Below are 19711 nucleotides of genomic sequence, written 5' to 3'. Positions count from 1 at the left end.
AGATGGATGCAGTCTCATGATTACTCTAGCCAGGTGAAGAACTGTAAATGGAGGATTTATCATTAGGGCTTGTAATTCGCTTATTCTACAAACTGATGTAATTGCCACCAGAAATGGTACCATCAGCGATAGCAGAGGAACTGGATAATTTGATAGAGGTTCAAAAGGGTGGGGAGGAGTGTCCATAAGCAAAAAAACCACTGAATTTAAGTCCCATATTTGAGTGATCTTTCTCACAGGAAGAAAAACGCAGACAAGCCCTTCCATAAATCTATTCACTGACCGAAGAGAGAAAATTATACCTCCCTCTACTGGAGGATGAAATACAGATATGGAATGGAAAGCTGCCAAATGAACTTTGATTGAAGTGATAGTGACAAGTGCTTTAAGGATAAGAGTTAATCTAATATTACTGGAATAGAACATGGACATGGAATTACAGACATGAAATCACAGACTAGTCATCTTAACTTCTTACCCAGAAAGATAGTGGAGCAAATAATCAAGCAATCTATTTGCAAACACCTAGTAGGTAACAAGGTGATAAAACAGTCAACATGGATTTGTCAAGAACAAATCACGTCAAACCAATCTAATAGCTTTCTTTGACAGGGTAACCAGCATTGTAGATATGGGGGAAAGCAGTAGATTTGGTTTACCCGGACTATAATAAGGCTTTTGATTGTGTTTTGCATGACCTTCTCATAAACAAACTAGGGAAATATAGCCTAGATGGAACTACTATAAGGTGGGTGCATAACTGGTTAGAAAACTGTTCCTAGAGAAGAATTACTAGCAGTTCACATTGAAGCTGGAAGGGCATATCAACTGGGGTATCTTGAATATCTTCATAAACAATTTAGATAATGGCACAGAGAGTATAGGTATAAAGTTTGTGGGCAATAAAAAGTTTGTGGGCAAGCTGGGAGGGGTTGCAGGCCCTTTGGAGGATAGGATTAAAATTCAAAACGATCTGGACAAACGGTCTGAAGTAAGTAAGATAAAATTCAATAAGGACAAATGCAAAGTACTCCATTTAGGAAGTTTGCACACATACAAAATGGGAAATGACTACCTAGGAAGGAGTACTGCGGAAAGGGATCTGGGGGTTATAGTGGATCACAAGCTAGTGGAACACTGTTGCAAAAAACCTAAACATCATTCTGGAATGTGTTAGCAGGAGTGTTATAAGCAGTAATTCTACCACTCTCCTCCATGCTGATAAGGCCTCAGCTAGAGTATTGTGTCCAGTTCTGTGTGCCTCATTTCATGAAAGATGTGAACGAACTGGAGGAAGTCCAGATGAGAGCAACAAAAATGGTTAAAGAAAGATGGTTACAGCAACAAAAATGATTGAAGATGGTTATAGTGCCTGAGGAGTTTACACTTGACAAATGGTTGGTGAAGTCAAAGTACAGAACTCACAACCAATCTGGGGTTTGTGCCCTGTTTCTTAACAGTCTGCCCTAAGGTTAGTACGCATGCTCTTCAGCCACTGCAGGACAGTGTGACAGATATATTATGGATTGTGTGTCGGTAAACAGACTTTATCCATGCTTGAAATGGTCTGAGACTTAACCTGGTGAATATGGCCCAGAAGTTTAAGGCACATCCTTGTTGTCATTAGAGGATAGGTATGGAAAGGGAGAATCAGATTTTTTATTATTTGAAATCCGTTCAGGTGGAGGAACACTCTTGCTGCTACTGAGTCTAGGAGAGCTCCAATGAACTCTGTGGATTGTGACGGAATCAGATTCAACTTTTAAAAGTTGATCCTCAAATGCAGGGATGAAAATAAATAAATAACTTTCTTTGCTGCCACTATAACCTACATTTGTGACTTCTCCGACAGAAGCAAGTTGTCTAGGTAAGGGTAAATATTAGGGCTGTCAGGCGATTAAAAAAACTAATCGCTATTAATCGCACTGTTAAACAATAATAGAATACCATTTATTTAAATATTTTTGGATGTTTTCTACATCTTCAAATATATTGATTTCAATTACAACACAGAATACAAAGTGTACTGTAATCACTTTATATTTTTTCCATTACAAGTATTTGCACTGTAAAAAAAAAAAAAGAAATAGTATTTTTCAATACACCTAAATACAAGTACTGTAGAGCAATCTGTTTATCAAGAAAGTTGAACTTACAAATGTAGAATTATGTAAAAAAAACTGCATTCAAAAATAAAACAATGTAAAATTTTAGAGCCTGCAAGTCCACTCAGTCCTACTTCTAGTTCAGTCAGTCACTCAGACAAATAAGTTTGTTTACATTTGCAAGAGATAATGCTATCCGCTTCCTGTTCTCATTTTCAGGTAACATTGTAAACAAGTTGTAGCCGGCACTGCAAGATATTTACATGCCAGATGTGCTAAAGATTCACATGTCCCTTCATGCTTCAACCACCATTCCAGAGTACATGCGTCCATACTGATGACAGGTTCTGCTCGATTACAATCCAAAGCAGTATGGACTGACACATATTCATTTTCATCATCTGAGTCAGATGCCACCAGCAGAAGGTTGATTTTCTTTTTTGGTGGTTCGGGTTCCGTAGTTTCTGCAATGTAGTGTTGCTCTTTTAAGACTTCTGAAAGCATGCTCCGCACCTCGTCCCTCTCAGATTTTGGAAGGTACTTCAGATTCTTAAACCTTGGGTCGAGTGCTGTAGCTATCTTTAGAAATCTCACACTGGTACCTTCTTTGCGTTTTATCAAATCTGCAGTGAAAGTGTTCTTAAAAGGAACAACATGTGCTGAGTCATCATCCGAGCCTACTATAACATGAAATATATGGCAGAATGCTGCTAAAATAGAGCTGGAGACATACAATTCTCCCCTACAACGAATTCAATCACAAATTTATTTAACACATTTTTTTTAACGAGCATCAGCAGCATGGAAGCATGTTCGCTGGAATCGTGGTTGAAGCATGAACGGACATACGAATGTTTAGCGTATCTGGCATACAAATACCTTCCAATGCTAGCTACAAAAATCCCATGTGAACGCCTGTTTTCACTTTGTGGTGACACTGTAAATAAGAAGTAAGCAGCAGTATCTCCTGGAAATGTAAATAAATTTGGTTTTCTTAGCGATTGGCTGAAAAAGAAATAGGACTGAGTGGACTTGTAGGCTCTTAAGTTTTACAATGTTTTGTTTTTGAGTGCAGTTATGTAACCAAAAAAATCTACATTTGTAAGTTGCACTTTCACAATAAAGAGATTGCACTACAGTACTTGTATGAGGTGAATTGAAAAATACTATTTCTTTTGTTTATCTTTTTTACAGTGCAAATATTTGTAATAAAAAATAATATAAAGTGAGCACTGTACACTTTGTATTCTGTGTTATAATTAAAATCAATATATTTGAAAATGTAGAAAAACATCCAAAAATATTTAATACATTTCAATTGGTATTCTATTGCTTAACAATGAGATTAAAACTCTGATTAATCGCAATTAATTTTTTAATTGCGATTAATTTTTTTGAGTTGATCGCGTGAGTTAGCTGCGATTAATCAACAGGCCTACTAAATATGCAACCCTTGTCTGCATAGATGGGCCACAATTACTTGTAGGAACTTTGTAGGCACATCCACAGTGCTAATGAAATTTCAAAAGATGGTAATGACCTCCCAGAGCCATAAAACGTAGACACTTTCTGTGCATGGGGTGTATTGACACATGAAAATAAGCATCCTGTAGAGGGCAACGAACCAATCCATGGGATACAGAGCAGGGATATCAGAAGTGAGAGCTACCATGCTAAATGTGGCACATTGAATGAACTTGGTGAGGTCCCAAAATCTAGAATTGCAAGTAAGCTGCCTTTCTTTTTTGGTATGAGGAAATAAGGAGAACTGAAACCTTTTCCAATAAACTCCTCAGTTACTAACTCTATTGCTCTTAGTTGGATCAGTTCATCTATCGCCTGACTCATGGCACGCTCATGAAAATGGTCCCTGAAAAGGGACTAAGAAGAGGGGTTGGAAAGCAGGCAGGGACTGAAACTGAATGGCATAACCAGCCCTTATTACTTGAAGGACCCATTGCAATGTGGTGATTGCTATCCATGCCTCCAGGAAATAAAATAGATGGGAACCAAAGGGTGTAGTAAAATGTTATACCTCTTTGTGATTTAGTCCAAGATCCTTGATTGTTGCATCAAATTTGATGTCTTTCTGTCTGACCAACTGAGTAGTTATAGAAGGGGGCAGCGGAGCTGCCATCTTCTGATATCTAGATCTCTTTCTAGATTGTTCAGAAAAGGCCTCTAGTGTTGCAAATATGAACAAAATAGATACTGAGTGTTCCTATATCCGGAGAATTAAGTTTGAGGACGAAATTGTCTTGTTTTGAAAGGATGAACATACAAACCCAATGATCTGAGTGTGGATCTTGAGTCTGTTAATGAATGCAGACATTCATCAGTCTTGGTACTAAACAGATTCTGATCTTCGAATGGCAAATCTTCAATAGTTGCTTGCACTTCCTTTTGTAAATCTGATGCAGACAACCATGATGAGCATCACATTATGACAGCTGTAACCACTGAACAAGCACTTGAATCAGCAGCATCTAATACTGCTTGAAATAGGTTTTGAAGGGCAAGAAGCTGCCCTTCTTCACAAGTAGCTTTAAGCTACTCTACACTTTGAGGGTAATTGTCCTTAAACTCTGACACTCTACACCATTGCAGATAAGCCATGCTATCTAAATATGATTGATAATTCGCTCTCCTGATCTGTAAAGATGTTGAAGAGTACATTTTCTTTCTGAAAAGATCAAGTCTCTTGGGTTCTTTCTCCTTAGAGACAGATTTAGTGATGAATTAATGTTCCCTTGAATTTTTTTCCATCCATGTGCAGAATGAATTTGGTTATGAGCACCAATATCGAGGTAATGTGTGGATGTGCACCACCAGTAGAAACAAATAACCTAGCTATAAACACATATTTTTAAAAGTTACCATAGGGATAATTACTCCAGCCAGGATAGCATTTTAGAACTCACTATTCAAATAATTAAATTTAAGCATTGAGAGAAATAAAAATATGAAATGCATAGACAAGTCGCACTTTAAAAGAATAAAATTACAGAGAATATATGTGAATTTCAGGAAGTATCAAGAAGTAACAACAACAATACAAGTATGTGTTGGGAGGTGAGTGAGTGTGAGAGACACACCAAGTGTGTGTGAGAGAGAGACACACACAGAGACACAGTATATGTGTGTGTGTGTGTGAGAGACAGAGACGGACATGCTGCCCCTTTAAGTAGATCGGCACTCACCAATCTGAAGCCTGCTTGTTCAGACTTAGCAGCAGCTGTCAGCAAGCTCTGTCCCACATCCCACTCCTGAGCCCTGTCATGTTGCCCCCGCCACTCTGTGAAGATGCGGTAGAGGGGTGGGAGTTACTTGTGGTTACTTAAAATTTGTTGCTCCTCTGCAATTTGAACTTGATAAGAAGAGCGATCAGAATTATAAGAGTTTGTAGCAGGTGACTCACGAACAGACTCCGTATATTGTGGGAGAACCTGTCCCTGAAATTGTATATATGACTGCCATGAGAACCAATATGTCCATGGATGTGGACCAGATAGGAAAGGGATATTTGGCCAGTTCAGAAGCAACCGAAGAGCACAGTGAGAATTAGCATTCTCAGGTCTATTAGGAGGCGCTTTTCCATATGTGTCCCTAGAATTATTTTCTTTCCATCCATGTGATTTCTTTCTTGGTGGTGGACTCCTGTCAGAGTCTGCAGAGGAGTCAGTCTTTGGATGAAGAAACTTCTAATGCAGAATTCTTGACAGCAGACTGAAGGATTTGAGTGGGACTCAAATCCTTAATTGTAATGCCATGCTGGTTCAAATAAATTTTCATTAGAGATATGCTTGCTTCTTTTTTGAAGAGGGGATCTGTCTGGTATCAAGATCAGGAAAACGTCCAGGACTGGTGACTCAGGTTCTGGAATGACCCTGAGGTCTGGCAAAAAACACAAAATAAGCTTTTGGAGCTGCAAATTTAGTTGTAAGAGTCCCTATAGTGAGGAGCTGTAGATGCCTCTCTGCTTTGAGTGCTCCTTTGCATCTGAAACTGCTGGCTGTAACTAAAAGATGCAAATGCCGACAACAGAAGCGCTGTAGAAGACTGTCCTAACTCTGATGCTGAGAATAACAGTGCTGGTGAAGCTGGTGCCAAAAAGGAAGAAGGCAGATGACTGTGAATTCTTCTTCTCTTGAGATCTTTTAGATGAAGAAGCAGGTTTCTGTACCAGCTCTGTTATGTGGTGCAAAATGGCAGGTCTCAGTCCCACTCTTTCCTGCACTGACAGTAATGGCTCTCTTCAACAGTTCCTCTTCTCTCTCAGCACCAGCTGTAGTGGCTCCTTTGAAGAGCTCTTCTTTGCTTCTGCCACCGGAGAGCAAAGGGTATGTCTAACCTATCGCTGCTACAGCAGCGCTGCAGCTACATTCCTGTAAACACTTCCTACACGGATGGAAGACATTTTCCCATCCATGTGGGTAATCCCCCTCTCCGAGAGGCTGTAGTTAGGTTGACCGAGGAATCCTTCCATTGACCTAGCCATGTCTATACCAGCGGTTAGGACAACATAACTACGGTGTTCAGAGCATGAAATTTTTCACAGCACTAGGCAACCATAGCTAGATCGACTTACATTTTAGGTGTAGACCAATCCTTTAGAGTCATTCAATCCTCTAACAATGGGGGTCTCTGCCTCCTCTGATTGACCTTTCTGAATCTCATATTTTTAAATGCTTCTGAATTAGCTGTCACATTTCTGGTGACAGGAGCATTGGCGAGGTAAGTTTTGAAACAGAAGCCTTTGTACCAAGTTTCATGCTTTGAGTCAGACACAGCTCTCATGGACCTTTCCATGAGAAAAAGCTGAAGTGTCTCTCCTTTTGTGTGTGCTTCTTGAAGGACTTGCAAATCACACACTTAGCAACAATATGTTGCTCAACCAGACAGTAAAGGCACCTGTTGTAGGTGTCAGTCACAGGAACAACCCCCCTACAGAGGGACCTGACTTGAAGCCCACAGATTTGGGCTCTGCCATAAATTGCTTTTTTCCCCATACCTACTGCAAACAAGCTAACTGAAACAGTAATAAGTGCACTAACCTACTACCTATAAATAAACTAACTACCAACTATCAGACTAAATGCTAAGGAACAAGATTACTTCAGAGGGACACTTATGTTGTTACAACTCACTGCCTAAGGCGATTGGGGTTCCTGTGCCGTTTATGCCCTGTGAGGGTGCAGGGGGGAGGCATACAGGATGCATGGACCACCCCTACTGGACACTGCTAGTGAAAATGTTCCAAACACCTATGCTGGGATACATGGACACTAAATGGGATCCACATGGGCAGTAACTCAAGGAAGAATATGTATTATATAACACTACATTAAATAGATTCCAAATGAAGTACTAATCTGAAGAGTACCTTGAGGAAAAATATTTAGTGGTAAGAAGTTAAATTTTAATGTTTACTAGTATTTTAGTCTAGAAATATGTATTTCCCTTTCCTATCCCCAAGTTAATTCTGAGTTTAATCCAGGTTTGCTTCGTCACCTATAAACTGAAAATGAAGATAACTGGACTTTAATGACACACTACGTAGTAACGCTATCTAAACTTTTAAACTGTAAGCAATAATCTAATACTAATGATGTATTCAACAAGCAGAAGGATTATGGAACACTACTTATAATCTTTTTCCTCCCTGGTTTTCAACATAAGAATGGCCATACTGGGTCAAACCAAATGTCCATCTAGCCCAGGATCCTGTCTTTTATGTCAGTGGCCAATGCCAGGTGCCCCAGAGAGAATGAACAGAACAGGTAATCATCAAGTGATCCATCCCCTGCAGTCCATTCCCAGCTTTTGACAAACAGAGGCTAAGGACACCATCCCTGCCCATCCTGGCTAATAGCCATTGATTGACCCTATCCTCTATGAATGTATCTACTTCTTTTTTTATCCCTCTTATATAGCCTTGGCCTTCACCACATCCTATGGAAAGAAGTTCCACAGGTTGACTGTGCAGACTTCCTTTTGTTTTAATCCTGCTGCCTATTAATTTCATTTGGTGACCCCTAATTCTTGCGTTATGAGGTGTATAAAACACTTCCTTATTTGCTTTCTCCACACCAGTCATGATTTTATAGACCTCTATCATATCCCACCCCCTTAGTCATCTCTTTTCTAAACTGAAAAGTCCCAGTTTTATTAATCTCTCCTCATATGGAAGCCGTTCCATACCCCTAATCATTTTTGTTGCCCCTTTCTGAACCTTTTCCAATTTCATTATCTTTTTTGAGATGGGGAGACCACATCTGCACGCAGTATTCAAGATGTGGGTGTACCATGGATTTACAGAGAGGCAATATTATATTTTCTGTCTTATTATCGATCCCTTTCTTAATGATTCCCAACATTCTGTTAGCTGTTTTCACTGCTGCTGCACATTGAATGGATGTTTTCAGAGAATTATCCACAAGGATTCCAAAATCTCTTTCTTGAGTAGTAACAGTTAATTTAGACCCACCATTTTATATTTATAGTTGGGATTATGTTTTCCAGTGTGCATTACTTTGCATTTATTAGCACTGAATTTCATCTGCCATTTTGTTGCCCAGTCACCCAGTTTTGCAAGATCCCTTTGTAACTCTTCACAGTCTGCTTTGGACATAACTATCTTGAATAGTTTTGTATCATCCTCAAATTTTGTCACCTCACTGTTTACCACTTTTTCCAGATCATTTATGAATATGTTGAACAGTACTGGTCCCAATACAAACACCTGGGGGACACCACTATTTACCTCTCTCCATTCTGAAAACGAACCATTTATTCACACTCTTTGTTACCTAGCTTTTGACCAGTTACTGATCCATGATAGGACCTTCCATCTTATCCTATGATAGCTTACTTTGCTTAAGCGCCTTTGGTGAGGAACCTTGTCAAAGGCTTTCTGAAAATCTAAGTACACTGTATTTACTGGATCACCCGTGTCCACATGCTTATTGACTCCCTCAAAGAATTATAGTAGATTGATGAGGCATGATTTCCCTTTACAAAAGCCATGTCAGCTCTTCCCCAACAAATCATATTCATCTATGTGTCTGATAATTCTGTTCTTTACTATAGTTTCAACTAGTTTGCCTGGTACTGAAGTTTCCATTTGAGTTATTGTCTTAAGTATATTTTTATTAATGAAAAAAGTAATGTAGGTTAATAAATGAATATTCATAAGTCGATAGTTTTTTAAGCCTTTCAGAATTTCATTCTATATAAAATGGCATTGTCTACTTTTGACATACCCTTTCATCAGCTGTGCTGCTGTGAAGTAAGCAGCCATTGCTTGGTCATGCTCACTCTCAACTGCAAACGAATGTCCATATGCTATCCAAGCTGGTCCGTAGGTTCTCTCAAGTGTAGTGGCTTTGCTAACACACACACACACAAGAAATCAGACCAACACATTATAATTACATCTGAAATTCAATATATTCATTTTATTGGAACACTTAAACAGTAAGCCTGTTCAAGTATAAATAGTCTGTGTACTCATGTATATATTTAATAAATTTGCAGTAAACTAATGAGTGTTTAATAAAGAAGTTTGTCTCTAAACAATTATCATACTGGTGAAAGCTTACCTTTTGACACACATTATTTGACACTTTAATAGAATGTATTATTCTCATTTTCTAAACTGATTTTAGCAAATTTCTAAACTATATTATTTAGATAGTGTTAAGCGTGCATAGTGAAACACCAAAGGTAAACTAAATTTAACAGAATGAATGCATGCAGAAGAGGTATATGGTATTTATATCTACACATAAATCTTAGAGACACCAACAAAAAGCAAACAGAAAAACAATTACATTAGAAAATCCATCTCTATTCATGCAGTGTAAACAATGTTAAACATGTGAAAGTGGAAAATGGTAATGTCAAATTATGAAGTTTCTATGTTGTACTTAGGCCATGTCTACACTAGCACTTATATTGGCAAAACTTCTGTCGCTCAGGGATCTGAAACCACACTTGAGTAACATAAGTTTTGTTGGTATAAGCGCTCATGTGCGCCAGCACTATGTCGGCGGGAGACACTCTCCCACAGACATAGCAACCGCCACTCATTAAGCTGGTTTTATTATGTCAACGGGAGAGCTGTGCCTCTGTAAGCTTGTAAGTGTAGACATAGTCTGTGGGTGGAAATATTGCTTATGTGACTGCAAAAGTCTGGGCTTGCCTACGGCAAGCCTATTGTTCTCCATTCCAGACAGCTGTCCTGCCTGGGAAAGAAAGTGTTTGACACCTCTTTGAAGGACTGTCACCAAAAAGCCATCAAAACTGCAATTTAGGGTCAACAACTTTGATCATCTGCCAAATACTGACCTATAACCAAGGAACAATAGTGTCCATACACAAGAGCCCACAAGAAGAGGGCAAGCACGACTGGAGTGTCTGTGCCATGTGCTGAAATTGAGAAGCTCCAGAAACTGAGGCCCTATTTAAGAGCAGAGACTCTGTGAAGGGAGCCAACCATCACCACAAGACAGACATGAAGGAGAGAGGGGGCTGGAGGGACTCTATCCAGCCTGAAACACTGACAAATTTCAGACTCACAGAAGAGATGACATCAGAGATGGGGAAGGTGCATCTCACGACTTTTGTTATTTAAAAAAATCTGTAACACTCAAGAGCTTTAAGAATAAATTCACTGTGGTTAAGAAACACCTTTGCTAAGTCTGTGTTCCTTGTTTTCTTGCCACTGTGTTTCCAAAGGGGTTAAATTAGAAGCCCAGAATGCTCACAGCCCAGGTGGAACTCTGAGGGAGTCTGCGTGGATGACAGTATCCCACAACCCAAGGAAGGGCATCAGACAAGATGTCTAAGCTTGAAAGTATGCTCTACAGTTCCAGAGCATCTCTAGAATTAGAATCAGTTGGAAGCACATGGGACCCAGCGACTGGGTTCACTTCGAATGGCAGGGTGACTATATCCCCCATATGAGGCCAGTTTGTAACAAAACATTTTTGATTGATTGCAGTATCAAAGGATTGCCATAGCAAAGAAAGGGTAAACACAGGGAACGTACAGCAGCCAGGATTACTGGGTTTCTGTAATTACATTTATTTATAATGAACAGCTCTTGTGTAATACTTTTATAGTTAACTATTCTTTATTTGAAAATTAAATCCTGAATAATACTGACCTAACAAGTCATAAACAACACAATAATAAATCTAATATTATTAGATATGAAGTTAAGCTTTTACCTGAGATATCTTCTGGCATGTTCATTTTTGTGACCGACCATGAGATAATAGCATCCTACCGCAAACCATGAGACCTAAACATCAACGTCAAAAGAACAATACTAAGAGTACAGCAGATGATGAAAATAATACATCTACAAATAATGATACAGGACAGGAAATAGGTAGCATTTAGAGAAGTTACTATATTTTGCTTGAAGTCATCACTCTCAGAGTTTCAAATTATTATAGCAGCATCTACTAGCACAGCTAGACCTGTTTCCACTATAAACACTATTTGTAACTCATCCATTTAAAGCCTCACCTAAAATAGGGCTCAAAATTAGTTAAGACATTATGTTTATACATAGAATAAGAGGGCCCACACATGGAGTTAAAAGGAAAACTTCATGTGCAGACTAGCCCTTAGAAAAAATGGAAAGGAGGGAAAAAAAATGTATTCTATTTTTCTCCCAACTATTATAACTTGGTCAAAGATTTAAAGATTTCAGAGTAACAGCCGTGTTAGTCTGTATTCGCAAAAAGAAAAGGAGTACTTGTGGCACCTTAGAGACTAACCAATTGGTTAGTACTCCTTTTCTTTTTTAAAGATTTAAAGGGTGGTACTCAAAGGAACCAATTGCAAATTACTTTCAATGAGTATTAAGCACTTAACTAACACCAACAGTCATTTGCCACTGATGTCTTTGAATACCCTCTTAGGCTATGACTACATTTAGCTGTAACACTTCAGTGTAGATGCTTAGGCTTGGTCTACACTACAAAGTTAGTTTGACATAAGCCACCTTGCGCTGACCCAGTTGTGCATGTATCTATGCTTAAATTTGCCTCCTACCTACACAAGTGCCCTGTTACAGCAACACAGTAACACCACCTCCCCAAGTAGCACTGAGCCATGTACTCAGCTCGATGCAGTGAGAGTGCAGATACTGCAATATTTATGATGACCCTAACAGTCTTCCAGCAGCTGTCCCTCAATGCCAGATACTGACCACTCTGGTCTCAATTGTGAATTCCACTGCCCAGGGGTCACAAAGACTATAAGGCCCGCCTCCCCTTTAAAGCCCTGCAATTTTTTGTAATGTCTTTTCCTGATTGTCCAGCTTGGCAAGCACATTTAACAGCTCCTCGCTGTTGTGTGCAACTGCCAAGCTAACCATGCTGGCTTCATGCTCCAGATACACTCCAGCTTGGAGCAGACAGGAGATATTAGATCTTCTGGGCCTGTGGGAAGAAGAGATTGTGGGAAGAGCTATTATACTTCTCCTAAGAGGAGTTTCTTCTCCTTATTAATAAGCCACTAGTCAGTGGCATGGGAAAGCACCATTCAATAGCACCACTGCAGCATGCAGGCTAGCAGCATACGTGCCTGGGCAGCTTCAGGACACCAGCAGCAGCTGTGCTCCCTGTGCTTTTGTTTCCCTCAAGAGTAAGCTAAAACCACCACTGCCTGTGGAAAATGGTACCAGTATTCAGTACCATTGCCCTATATTCAGTTGAATGCAACAGAGCAATTCCCTCCTTATTTCCCTCACCCCTGGCAGGCTATACTCACCAGGACTGATGCTGTGAGTGGCACCACGCACAAGCACTCCAAAGCAGAAGTGTCAATAAGCATGTCTTGTTTAAAACTTTAGGGGAGCAGGGGAAAGGAGTTCTGAATCATAACTTTCACTTTCTGTTGTGACTATATCCATGTGTTTTATCTACAGCTGCTGCCACTGCGACCTTGAAGGATTCCTCCTCCACAACCACAGAACACCTGAGCCAGATAAGGAGGAGAACGAAGAGGACTCTGGATACCATGTTCAGTGAGGTACTGCAAGCCAGTGCTTTATCAGACTCTTAGCAAAAGGGCCTGGAAGGTGAATATTGCAGACAGCCTGGAGAAGGGGAGAGTGGACAGGAGAAGGGCCTAGGAGTCCCAGAAGGAAAAGGAGAGGGAGATACACCAGGACATAATGGGATTTCTCTGGCACCAAACACAGATGCTGCAGACTCTTGCCTCACTTAGCAATCCATGGAGAACTCCATTACAACACAACCCTTCACACCCCCTCAACATTCCACATAGTATCAGAGGCTGCATCCCTCCTCCTACCGCTCTACCCCGGGGAGACATTAAGGACAAACACAGCTTCACACACATAAGCAATCCCTTGTTAAGTTTTGTTCATTAATTTATTGCATTTTTAATGAATTGGATTTTAAATTGCATCAATTTTATTTTGCACTGGTTTTCTTACTGAATAAAAGTCTATTATTTGGAAAATAATTTATCTTTATTAATTCACAACATATGCTGCAGAGTGCTTAGCAATTCTGAAAGCACCTAGTCGCCTGTTACAGTACAGTGTGACAACCATTAGGATCAATGACAAACAGTCTCATAATAATAATAAATGTACAACAAGCACTGCAAAATTAATAGGTACATCGACAGCGCTATATTAATAGATATACAGCAAGCACCACACAATTCCTAACAGGCCTCAAAATAGCAAGGCCAGGTAGAGCACAGTACACCACAACATATTACTGTGGCTCAATGTTGAAGCGCTCTTTAAAAGCCTCCCTGAGCCATAAAGCTCTGTGCGGAGCTCTTCTAATAGCCCTTGTGCTTGGCTGTTCAATCTCAGCAGATAGCAGCTCTAACTCCATCCTCTAACCCAGCAGCAACTTCTCCCCCTCTGTTTCACAGATACTATGCATGGCAGAGCAGGCAGCTATAACCATTGGAAGTTTTTTTTTTCCACTGAGATCCCATCTTGTGAGTAAACAGCAACAGTGTCCCCTCAATCTACCAAAAGCACATTCAACTGTTATTCTTCCCTTGCTGAGCTGGTAGCTGAATCTTCCCTTGATGCTGTCAAGGTGGACAGTGTATAGCTTCATGAGCCAAGGGAGCAAGGGGTGTTCTAGTTCCCCCCAGGATCACTATTGACAGTTCAATATCACCAAAGGTAATCTGCTGGTCGGGAAAGAAAGTCCCTGCTTGTAAGTTTCTGAACAGTCTTGTGTTCTTAAAAGATGTGAGCAATATGCACCTTCCCTGAGCAGACAAGACTGATGTCAGTGAAGCATCCCCAGTGATGCAACAATGCTTGCATAACCATAGAAAAATAGCTCTTTTTGTTGATATACACTGTGGCAAGATGGTCTGGTGCCAAAATAGGATTGTGTGTGCCATCTATTGAGCCACTGCAGTTTAGGAACTGCACTGATGCAAATCCATCCACTATGTCCTGCACATTGCTGACAGCCACAAATCCTGTGTAGTAGGAAATGATTAATGGGCCTGCACACGCGCATGAGAACAGGCCAGGCAGTGGATTTTCCAACTCCAAAATGTTTTTTCACTGACCGGTAGCAATCCAGCACTGTAATTTCCACAGTGCAATCACCACTCGCTTCTCCACTGTCAGTGCAGCTCTCATCCTGCGTCCCAGTGCTGAAGGGCTGGGGTGAACTCAGGAATGTGGCTTTGTGCATTCGAAAGTTATGCAGCCACTGCTCATCATCCCAAGCCTGCATAACAATTTGATCCCACCAGTCAGTGCTTATTTCTTGGGCCAGAAGCAGTGTTCCAGCAGCAGCAGCTGCTCTGGGAATGCCATCAACAACCTTGAATTGGTTCTCACTATGTCCCACAGTTATTTGTCCTCCAAGAAATTCTCATGTTCCCTGCAGATTCTGTTGCTTTTATGGCTCTGGAAATACTGGAGGATCATGTGGTCCTGTGCTTGGAATGCTTATAACAATAATGCAGAGAGCTGTGCAGGTTCCATGTTTTCTGTCTGCCATCCTCTGACAGGAGAAAGGCCACACGGGTTCATGGGATTTTTAAAAAAAGATGGAAAAATTATCAGATATGGATGATATTATGGGATGGAGACAGTTACACACTGGTAAGTTGACCCCTTGCTCCCAGTCACCCTGTGCAACTCATTTCTGCACATCGTGCGCCGCCAAAACTTCCCAAAATACAGTGCGCTGGAGGGTGGTTGCATACTGGGATACCTACCCATGGTGCACTGTGCTGCGCATTGACATCAGCACTCCTGGTGAGTTCATTCAGTGCCGATACAAGGAGCCAAGTATGCACAAGCACACATGATACACTTAACGTAGCAGCTTTATGCCGGTGTAACTTGCATCAACCAAAGTTTGTAGTGTAGACATTGCCGCTATATAGTGATGGGAGGGGTTCTCCCATTGCTGTATATAATCTACCTCCCCCAGAGGCAGTAGGTAGGCCAACAGAAGAATTCTTCCGTCAGCCTAGCACTGTCTACACCAGGGATTAGGTTGGTTTAACTACGACTCTCCAGGGTATGGATTCGTCACACCCTTGAGAAACGTAGCTATGTCAACGTAACTTTTCAATGTAGACCATCCCTTAGTGTTTGAAAAAAGAAGGGAGAAAGAGGAGGAATTTTGTATGTACTTAGTGTATTACATGAATTCATTTTATTTTAATTTAATTTTTTTTTTTTTAACGCTTGAACATCTCAGCTGAGTTACTTGGAAAAATGGCCCTTGCATGTGCACATCAAGTATATATCCTAACTGTCTTACCTAAAGGTTAGCAGTATATAACAATGAAACCATAACATATCCACTGGTATTTTAACAGGTTCAATGAACCCTCAATTCAGTTGCAACAACAGAATTGTGTTATGCAATGTGCAAATTGTAACAATTCTATCAACACTGTAACTGAACATAATAGAAAGAGCACCTTTTCGGATGCGTGAAATGTGGTGGCAGTTACGGTCACTGCAAGAACCAGGCTTGGTAATAACTCAAGGTTATAATTCAACATGTTCATAAAGACCACTAGTGTAAGTGTGCCATCTCATGTTTTCAGTTATGGGATATACCCTGGCACCAAGCCTCAGGAATCGTCTAGAAAAGCAATGGTTGCTGGGAACGCATCCTTGAACATTCAAAGCAGAGGTTATAAGAAGTCAGAGAAGTCCCAATTACTGTCTCAGTTCCTTCCGCTAAAACCCCAAATTATTAAGAAAGCAGAATTCCAAGGAAGAGGAGATAGGTGAGCAAGTAGTATGAATATGCAGAATCAACATTTTTGAAGAACTAATTACAAGTAAGTACCCTTTCTTCCGTCCTCAAAGTTTCCTTTGCATACTCTCATTGGAGGAAATCTAGCTAGCAATACTATTTCCCCATTAATGTTGGTTGAGAAATAATAATTAAACAAGGACTGCATAGTAGTTCTTCCAAAGCAAGCATCAGATCTATGCTCCAAGTCAAAGAGAGTAGTGCTGCATAGATACGAACATAATTGCAAATAGCAGCATTGCAGTTTTCTGTTATGGAATCCGGTCATCTAGCTTAGCCCCAGGAGAGTGAGCCCTAAGACTTTTAAGTACTGTCACCCCACCATAACATGTCTCATTGCGAAGGTTAAGATTTTGTCACGGTTATTTTTAGTAAGTCACAGGCAGGTCACAGGCCATAACAAAACTTCAGGGAAGCCCATGGCCTGCCCGACTTTTACTAAAAACAACTGGGACAAAATGGGAAGGTGGGGGGGTCCAGCACCCACCGGTGCTGTGCTCTGGGGGCCCTCTGCTGCCCAGGGCGGCTGGGAGCTGCAGGGGGGCCCCTGCTGTGGCTGGGAGCTGCAGGGCTAGCGGCTGGAAGCTGCAGGGCCCTACCAGCTGACAGCTTCAGCCACACTGCCCTGGGACAAAAGTGGAAAATGTCATGGAGATGTCTGCAAGTCACAGAATCTGTGGCTTCCATGACCGCTGTGACATAATCTTAGCCTTACTCATTGTATAATCTAACCCCTTTCAACAGGTTTTGAGCAGAAATGCCATTCCATTTACAAAGCTACAAAAAGTTCAGATGGCTTCCTCCATACGCTGATTTTAGACAAACAGAAATTCAAAGCTGACATCAAGAACATCCAAACTAATTTCCCCATGGATGAGAATGTTTTTGAAATAAAGACAAAAGATTAATAGTCTGATTTAGCTGGAAATCAGACATTATTTTAGACAAGAATTATGAAGGAGCACAAAATGCAATATTGTCTTATAGTATATAGGAGATATAGTAAATGAAGGAACAGCCAACAAAGCCTTCAGCTCATTTACTCTTCTCTCAGAAGTAGTTGTGATTAAAAGTGTTATGTACAGCGACAGTCATAGTAAAACAGTCTCTCAAAGGTTCAAAATGTGCATCCATTAACTATGTCAGCATTCAGTTGAAATCCCATATTTGGACAGATTTTTTTGAAAGGTATAGCTAGTGAAAAAGTATTATCCAGCCCTTTGAGGAAATTCGTGAGAGTGGGATGGCTGAAGACTTTTGATTTGTCAATAGGAGAGTACTCTGCCCAGATGGCAGACAGCTTCACTTACACTGACAACAAGAGGATGCTAAAGGACTTCAGACATAATAATAGATGAAATAGGGACAAAATATGGAGACAGGTTGTTATCTGCCATCCCCTGAGAAAGCTGTTTCTATTTCTGGGAGTAGCATTCCAATGGCTGAAGTTACCAAAAGACTAACCATCTAAAATGACCCCCTCCCCCCCAATTAAAAACTAAGAAAAATTTTCCAGACACAGATTGAAGTGTAAGTGTGCACATCTTACACTTACACATCTGCAACTAGCCACACAAAAGCCAGTCAGGAAATTCTAAACTCAGCCTCAAATATTAAGCACCACAAGGGGGGCATTTGCGCCATCCAGAAAGCCAGAAGGTTCCTGGAGCTCGATAGCACTGGGTGGAAGTTTGAATCCCACATGTAGAATTATGCAGCTGTCACTCTAAAGAAGGACTTTGAATTCTGAGCAGATAATCTAAAATTTAGATTAGTGGGTTTTTTTTAACATTAAAGATTTGTTTTCTAAAAAAGAGAAAACTATGATCAATCACACAATCAAAGAAAGTTGTTTGCTGTGTTGGTCCCCGGATATTAGAGACACACGGTTGGTGAGGTAATATCTGTTATTGGACCAATGTCTGTTGGTGAAAGACAAGTTTTCGAGCTGACTCAGAGCTGAAGAAGAGCCCTATGTAAGCTTAAAAGCTTGTTTCTTTCACCATCAGACTTTGACCCAATAACAAATAATGTCTGCCTACAAATCAAACAAATGCAAGTCAGATTCATAGAAACATACAAAATAAATGTATTTTAAATTCACTGATACCAGTGATGATGGGACATTCTCCAAACATTGCATTTATATAAATAGTTTTTATATTTGCACAGGTTATGTGTTTAGTTGAAAGAGTATTCGCTGAATACCTGAAGCTGTATTTATTTCAACGTACAGTACCCTAGATACATGCTCAATCATGTATCGGTAGATTCCATCACATAGGTGGAACATTGTACCTCCATGCATTGTTAAAGTTGGTTGTAAGCAGTGAATTGTGTGCATAGTATATTAATTTTCAAACTACCAGAACGTTTATAAAACAAACTTATTCAAACGCCTAAAAATCACTAATACCAAGTCTGACCGTTTAAAAGACAATGCCTTTTGAGTTATCTATTCAAAAAGCATTGGGAACAATTCTGTGAAGTGGGGAAAATGTTTTTCCTGCACATATCTCCCCAGTAATGGGGGGAATAGAGTTTGAAGAGATTTAAATCAATTATTTTTTACACAAAGGGTTTTAAACTGCTTAGCAACACCATCTTTTGGAGCAGCAGAAGACCCTCACCAATATAAAATGATGAAGGAATGTCAGTTATGTAGTACTTCTGAATATGGGAGGAAAATTCTTCCCTGCCTGCTGCAGATAATCATTTTATACTCTGAAGCATGACATTATCTTTTAAGTTACTCAAGTTAAAATAGCAGTGTTAGTAATTGTAAAATGATCTATCTTTTTTAAAATCTAGCTAGAGTATCTGTTTTCATGACCTCCATCAGTGGTAAATTCTACAAACTGAATATATTTTATATAAAGAAGTATTTTCATTCTAAATGGATTGTAAATTTAATCAAATTTTGGTACAGGACAAAAAAAGAAAGCAATTAACTATTTCCACACTATCACTTCCTGAGTCTGAATTCTAGTTGTTCAAAGTGATTATTAAATTACAATTTCTGTTGCTTTTACTTATGCAAAGCTGGAGGAACACACACTATAGTGACCTATAACAACTTACAGGATTATTTGGGTACAAATCCACCAATTTATGAGAAAGATAGAATAGCTCTGTATGGGTGAAAAAAAAAAGAAAATTAAAGCATGTCAAACACTAACACATATTTTGGCCAATACACTTTTCTAAAGTAGCACTAAATCTTCTCATATTACAAATTGAAAATTAGTATATAAACTCAAATATTCCATTCTTTAAAGTCTCATTTCC

General features: G+C 39.9%; 1 protein-coding gene across 2 annotated transcripts in view; it reads right to left on the bottom strand.

Moving 5' to 3' along the window:
• CDC16 (cell division cycle 16) overlaps positions 1–19711 on the bottom strand; it is a 68038-nt gene that overhangs the window by 28432 nt on the left and 19895 nt on the right. For both annotated transcript variants that reach the window (XM_073350735.2, XM_073350741.2), the window contains exons 10-12: positions 19505–19554; positions 11339–11412; positions 9368–9493 (exon numbers count right to left, since the gene is read on the bottom strand). In XM_073350735.2, coding sequence (XP_073206836.1) covers positions 9368–9493; positions 11339–11412; positions 19505–19554 — 250 coding nt within the window. The remainder of the gene's footprint in view (positions 1–9367; positions 9494–11338; positions 11413–19504; positions 19555–19711) is intronic.

The sequence above is a fragment of the Lepidochelys kempii genome, chromosome 1 (genome assembly GCF_965140285.1).
Source record: "Lepidochelys kempii isolate rLepKem1 chromosome 1, rLepKem1.hap1, whole genome shotgun sequence".
NCBI classification, from domain to species: Eukaryota; Metazoa; Chordata; order Testudines; family Cheloniidae; genus Lepidochelys; species Lepidochelys kempii.
Note: the sequence above shows the minus strand (reverse complement) of the source record. Positions and strands in the feature narration are given on the sequence as shown.